This window comes from Macrobrachium rosenbergii, chromosome 18, assembly GCF_040412425.1.
Source record: "Macrobrachium rosenbergii isolate ZJJX-2024 chromosome 18, ASM4041242v1, whole genome shotgun sequence".
NCBI classification, from domain to species: domain Eukaryota; kingdom Metazoa; phylum Arthropoda; class Malacostraca; order Decapoda; family Palaemonidae; genus Macrobrachium; species Macrobrachium rosenbergii.
The window spans coordinates 9439234-9446439 of NC_089758.1; the positions used below are offsets into that span (position 1 = coordinate 9439234).

The 7206-nt window shown below is 35.2% G+C and overlaps 1 protein-coding gene across 1 annotated transcript in view; it reads right to left on the reverse strand.

The window, feature by feature from the left end:
* LOC136848083 (T-box transcription factor TBX20-like) overlaps positions 1–5611 on the reverse strand; it is a 152943-nt gene extending 147332 nt beyond the window's left edge. The window contains exon 1 of the mRNA XM_067120268.1: positions 4881–5611. Coding sequence (XP_066976369.1) covers positions 4881–5043 — 163 coding nt within the window. The 5' untranslated portion in view covers positions 5044–5611. The remainder of the gene's footprint in view (positions 1–4880) is intronic.
* Between the last annotated feature and the right edge of the window lie 1595 nt (positions 5612–7206).

Here is a 7206-nt window from a genome sequence, read left to right on the forward strand (position 1 = left end):
TTTTCCCAGTTTATTTTTTTCACTGTATCTATTCTTATCTACGAAAGTACATAGTCACGTTTTGTACAGCGTATGTAAAGCGGAAATAAAAAAATGTATAGATCGGGGAGATATGAATAAAATCCTGTCGACTTATCAATTATTGCAGGCGGTAAAGATAACTCCTAAAAAAAAATATCAAATTCCTATAAATAAATATAGATAAACGAACGCGTATGTGTGTGTGCTGAGTTCAGAAAAATGCACAACAATGTACCTTGTAAAACGGCACTCTTATTTTATGTCGAGGTATACAGACTGGCTGAAATAGGGTACGTTATAATTACCTGTATTAATATTATTAGGGTTATCCAGTACAAAATTATTAGATAACATTTACGACTGAGAGAAAACCGGCCGATGTCCCGAACTTGCTATCGACCGGTCGGCAGGACATCAATGAAAACTTCGGAAATTGATCAGTGCACAAAGAAATGTAAAAGCTTGATAAAATGCCACCAGGAATCTCCGCGCAAAGTAACACCGAAAGGAAATGGATGGTTAATTAAAGAAAAACCGAGGAAAATGTCGCGAATATCCGGGACTGTCGTCATCCACGACGTTTGTCCCCGGTTGTCGCGCCGTGTATGAAAATTACGGCCGCTGCTACTCGTGTCGGGGCGGCGAAAGCACGGAAGCTGCCTGACCGGGTATTATGTATAGACTTGTCATTTAACGTTTGCCCGGCATTGGGGCGGGTAGGTACTCGTGTAGATGTGTGTGTATTTTTTTTTTTTTTTTTTGCTAAGTTTTTTATTTTTTATTTTTATTTTTATTTTATTTTTTTAGGAATAGGGTTGCATTGTAGTCGGCGCGAAATTTTCATCTTCGTCTACTGTTCGTGTCATGTTGATGTAGGAGTTGCGAGATGTTCATTTTGTATTACGAGGTTTGTGGGATTTAGAATATATATATATATATATATATATATATATATATATATATATATATATATATATATATATATATATATATATATTATATATATATATATATACAGTATATATATATATATATACAAATATAATATATACATATATATAATATATATGTACATATACGTATATATATATATATATATATATATATATATTATACATATATATAATATATACATATAATAATATATATGTACATACATTTATATATATACACACATTATATGATATAATTACGATATAAAAAAATCAGTTCAGCGTCAAGTTATACGGTACACATTACAAGAGCAGAACTCCGCGACGAGCAACAAACTGTAGAGTGCCACTTGGAACGGCGCAATAATAAAGATGAATCGTAAAGTCATAGTTGTTTAAGGAAATGATCGTATCATTTACGATTCCCTGCCGTGATAATGTTCGTGATGAGGACGAAGATTATCATTACAGCCATTTTACTTGTTCATGATTTATGATTGCGGTGATTCGTGCATCAGTGTATTATATAGAGAGTTTAATATGTATGTATATATATATATATATATATATATATATATATATATATATATATATATATATTATATATATATATATATATATATATATATATATATATATATATATATATATATATATACAGTATACGCATGTTTATATATATAAACTACTGTAGTGTGAGGGCTGTTCATTACTTTTAATTGTCAGTTCCGTATATGGATAGACAAGTGTCAGTTACGTAGGAAATAAAACACGTAATATTCGTGAACCTTAATATATATTTTATATGGCTATTTTAAACAAACGCACACTGGAGATATATATATATATATATATATATATATATATATATATATATATATATATATATATATATATATATATATATATATATATATATATATATATATATATATATATATATATTATATATATAATATATATGTGTATATATATAATATACTGTGTTTATTTTATTCATTCATGTATATTTGAGCCTTGCAGCGTCATTGTAGGAACAGTTTTTATTTGTACAGATGTATTGTATCCTAATATCACTTAGGGTTTTGTTTTAGCAATCATGATAGAGAAAATGGTCGAGGAAGTATGGTTGGTTTCGTTGTGACCAGCAAACATATTCTTCAGCGCTGTGGTGTCAGGGAGAAAACGCTCGAGAAGAAGAAATTAATTTATTGGCGAGGAATAACATATAAACCGATTCTTTCATTTATCGAAAATTAAAAAAAAAAAAAAAAAAAAAAAAAAAGCGTGTGGTGTTAGAGAAAGAGGGTTTATGGGAATGACCGAATGGTTAGAGGGAGACGTACATAAATTCCCTCCATGGTAAGTGTCAAAATAATTTCAGTAACGTTGGTGTTGGAGAGGAAGTATGAAGAGAATGACTGATTGTTCGGAGAGAGATACAGTGGCGGCGATTGTTTATCGCATTATCATTACTCACGTCAAATAACACGATAAAGGCTCTAATGTAGACTGCAATTCACAAGGGCGATATTTATGATCGCTGTACTTCATACGTATGATTTTCCTTTTGTGTCGTCTTGTTCGGCATAAATGCAATGCAATACATCAACTTAAATTTTTGGCTGAATTCTTTATGAAATTTATGTAAATAGCTACAGGTGAACATTTAAATCGAAATCTCTGTGAACTTCTTATGTAGCTAATATTGCAGTGGGGTATGGAATCCGGTTGTGATTATTGTAAACACATCTTGAAAATATTCAAACACGAACAGTATCGATATACTCAGATGCAGTGCCCACGCACACACACTTAAATGATTGTACTGAAATATGTAGTTTTAAGAGGATATCGTATTAGTTAGATTTTATATATATATATATATATATATATATATATATATATATATATATATATATATATATATATATATATATATATATTGTGTGTGTGTGTACGTGTGTGTCTGAAGAAGAGGGATAGATCGCAATTGCTAATCTGCGGCAAATGGCCGAAGGTTACCAAAAAAGAAAAGGGACACGTCCCACATCCTACGGAGGCATCTAATAAGCATTTCATGACCGTCCTACGCTTCTCAGCCGAAAAGTTGAAGAAAATTGGTATTGGCGTTTCTCAGATATTCTAATGAGGACGCTACTGTTGACATCAAGAATGTTTGAAGCTTGCTTCGTAAGTGCTTTTGTCTTGATAAAGCGATTTTGTAAATCTGAACAGATTCTAACTGGTATTATTATTATTGCTGTTTTAATTTATTTCACAAAGACGAAAATTAGAGCTGAATTGGCTCTTGAATGCTGTGTAGGAATTTTGAAATAATTTCGGCAACAAAACGGTGTTTCTTTTATTTTACATTTATATGATTATATGAAAAACATGTCAACTTTCATGTCTGCGTCAGTATTGTTGGCAAAGATATCTTGCTTTTAAACCTTTGTAGGGATTAATAATAATAATAATAATAATAATAATAATAATAATAATAATAATAATAATAATAATAATAATAGTACTCAATGTCCTGTTGCTTGCTGCGTGCTGACAGGCACCGCCATGCATATAAATATTTACCTAAATTTAAAATTATTATTACTTACAGTTGTAACTTGAAATGAAACTTAAAGTACGTACTTTGAACTGGAAATAGAACTGGCAAGGTACAAAATTTCATACAGTATGTCTATATATATACATACATACACACACACACAAATATATATATACATATATATATATATATATATATATATATATATATATATAGAGAGAGAGAGAGAGAGAGAGAGAGAGAGAGAGAGAGAGAGATTGAATTTCGTTTTGGTATAGGTATAAATAACGTTTTACTGAAAAGAAATTTAATTGCATACGATGAAACAGAAAATGTCATGCTTATCCTTCACATGAGGTTTATATATAACCATTTATTTAAGAGTTTGTGTGTGTGCGTGTGTGTGTGTGTGTGTGTATTTTACACTTCAGCACTGCTAAAAGTGATCGCCGCGAATCATAATTGCATTCAGAATTCTATGGCACTTTCGGAAAATGACTCCTAAGATTTTGCTGTTTTCCCAATATTATTTAACTAACGAAAAATACAAGGAAATTGGTAAAATTCCCATATCCTTGAAAGTAAATACTTGGTTAATATCCTTCGTGTGCGAGGGAAGGAAACGGTATTGTTCTTATTCTGTTTCATCCAAGAATGAAATTAGAAAATTATTAACGTCACAGAATTTATTTCCTTCCATGACAGCCATGACCAGAAACAGTCCAGTTGGAAATCATTAGCATTAGGAATTGCAGAGTCAGGTACATTTGTATAAAGCAGTGATGATGAACGCCAACCACACTGTCGATTTCTTAAAAATAGCCCATCCCTGTGACCGCTTCCAGGTATATACCAGTGCCCAGGAGACCAGATTAGTAATGGGAGGAGGTGGGTATGCAACCAAAACCCCCTTTTCACGGGGCTGGCATTTTGGGAAGGAATGTCCGCCGGAGGGCGTTCATAGCGCGTCCGCCGATTATTTTTGGTTAAGCCCTATTTTGAGCGTGTCATTTTTCAAGAACTGTTTCTTGGTTAAGTCGGGCATTGTGTCAACACGGGCTCTTGCTCTCCTGAATAGCCCACTAAAATCATTTATTTATTTATTTTTAAGCTGTTTGGTCAAAAGTAATATTTGTGATAGTAGATGGTGGAATTAAATAGATAAATAAACCAAAAGATGAAGCATTCGTTGGTTATTTTTCGGCCAAGTCGTATTTCAGGGGAAAGCCGTTTGAATTTCAGTTTCTTCTTAGGATCTAAAATACTTACCCATAAGCACACACCTGGCGACTAACTAAGCCCCGTTTTAAAGAGACACATTTCAAGATTTTATTTCTTACAAGACGAAGGATGCTTACCCAGAGGCAAACCCGGGGACGTGGTGTGCCTGAGACCCGACGCAGCTGCTGCAGCGGCCGCGGCGGCCGCCGCCGACCCGCGGGACATGATAGCCGCAATGGAGAAATCAGTGGCTCGGGGCTTACACCCAGACATTGCTTCCTCTAACCCGCCCGCCAGCATCACTGTCAGCTCTTCCTGAGGATTGCGCCGTCCACAACTTTTATCCTTTCACAAAACCAGGTCGCACCTAAAGACGGTGCCAGAATGAAAATTGGAAAAAATAACGAAAGTTTGTTATTTATTTATCGGGGTTAATTTTGAGTTCTTCGGGAAGTCAGCGAGAGCCAATTGATTATCAAGTTTCTTTTAATTTGAGCGTGGTCGCAATCACATGTGTATCGTCGATGACTTCGGGATAGACACCATCACCTCAGCAATATATCTGTCTCTGTATGACAAGGAATTTTTGCGAAAAATTCATTGAGCGCGGGCAAATTATTTTCCGTTTTGCACCTGCGCAGTCTCAGCAGTGTCCAATCAAAAAGGTGTTTCATGCGATACGGGGGAAATTATCAACGCGAGACTTAGGCGAGTCGGTGGGCCGCACAGTGCACGAAGGACTCCAAGTCACAAGAAGAAAATTGGAACATCACTAACACCTCATATTCCACTAATTATCTGCCAACAACTCTGGCTGAAGTGTCCACCCGCCGTACAGAGTGATGACCAACTGATGAACAGTGAAGACCATGAGGAGGTGTCGCGAGAAAGAGGAGGGGCGTCACAAGCCCCGCCCCTTTGTTGTCGTTATGAGTTGCGGCTACGCTTTTTGCTAATTTTATTCTGTGATTTTCTGGGGTCCTTGTGGTTTCATTTTCAATATCCTGTCCATATAGCTTTTGATATGGCCGTAGGAAAGTTGGAGAGAAGATTTAGACTTCGGAATTGCTGGAAAGAAAATTGTATTTAAAAACTAATTCATCGAGAGCTATAGACAAACAATCAACAACTTAGCTCTGACCATTCACAACCCATCCCCTATTCAACGTCAGGGCCATCAGGGACCAATAGCGGCCCATTTTCCCAGGTGGGCGGTGTCAACAAGAATGATGATCTCTGGGTTCTCTATTATTTTCCGCTCCACGTGGTAACATATTTATTCTCCATCTCATTATTAATAATCACAGACCACGCAATAAAATACAAGTCACAGTGTATCAAAGGTGTTTCGCGGCGAAGGCAGAGGGCGCAAGAGCCGAAAAGAAACGCCAAAAGAAATAGGCTAAAAAGAAAGAACGGGGCAACTCGCCTACTAAGTGAAAAGCTCTCACAAGTCGTCGGTGGTTGAAGGGGTCTTCTGCACATATGATCTGAGACCTTGCGCACCCACAGATATCCAGCCTCTCCCTCTCCCCCCAACCCATCCCCTCCCCCCCCCTCAGCCCTCCAGCCCCCTGCTAGACATGACACATCCCACTCCCCAGCTCCCCTTCCGGAAGGAGGACCCCCGCGACTCCCCACCCCTCATATTTTCTTACCTTTTGGGGCCATTGAAGAAGATTTTCTTCGCCAGAGCAAAAATTTCGTGTTCTTTGTCATTCTTCGCCCAGTTGTAAATTCGTGTATAGATAATTCGGTGGTCACTTTAATTCAGGCTAATTTTTACTTTAGTGTGCGCAAGTAATGTCATTTAACCTTTAATGAATATGAATGGCTTGGGCTCTAATAAAGCTCCTGGGGCTTTTCATTATTTAATGGTTGGTTCCGTTTTAGTGGTATATAACAGTAATTCTTGACTCGTGTAATGACGATGATAATTAAGAGCAGGAATTATTATTAACACTAACAATGGCAGGAGAAATAATGTTAATGGCCTTAGGGATGAGAATTGTCTTCAGTGACGGGAATGGTCTTAATTAATTGAAAAGAGAAATAATTAGGTCGATATGAGAACGGAAGAAATTAAATCAAGTAAGTTTTAGTAGGGCATAAGTAATAATTACAGTTTTTTTTTATTCAGAAAAGGTAACAGAATATTTATTTATTGTTGTAATTATAGTTTCATTTATTGTTGTAATTATAGTTTCAAATTTTCCATAAACACACTCAATAGTTTATATCTATATATATATATATATATATATATATATATATATATATATATATATATATATATATATATATATATATATACAGTATATGTCTGCGTCTGTGCTTGTTCGCGTGCGTTGTATAGTATCTCTTAAATTTACTTTTCCACACATATACACTTTTCTGTTTTATGGAAGTTCGCTTATCAAGTCAGTGGTCTGTTTATCACGTCCAGATAATAATAATAATAAT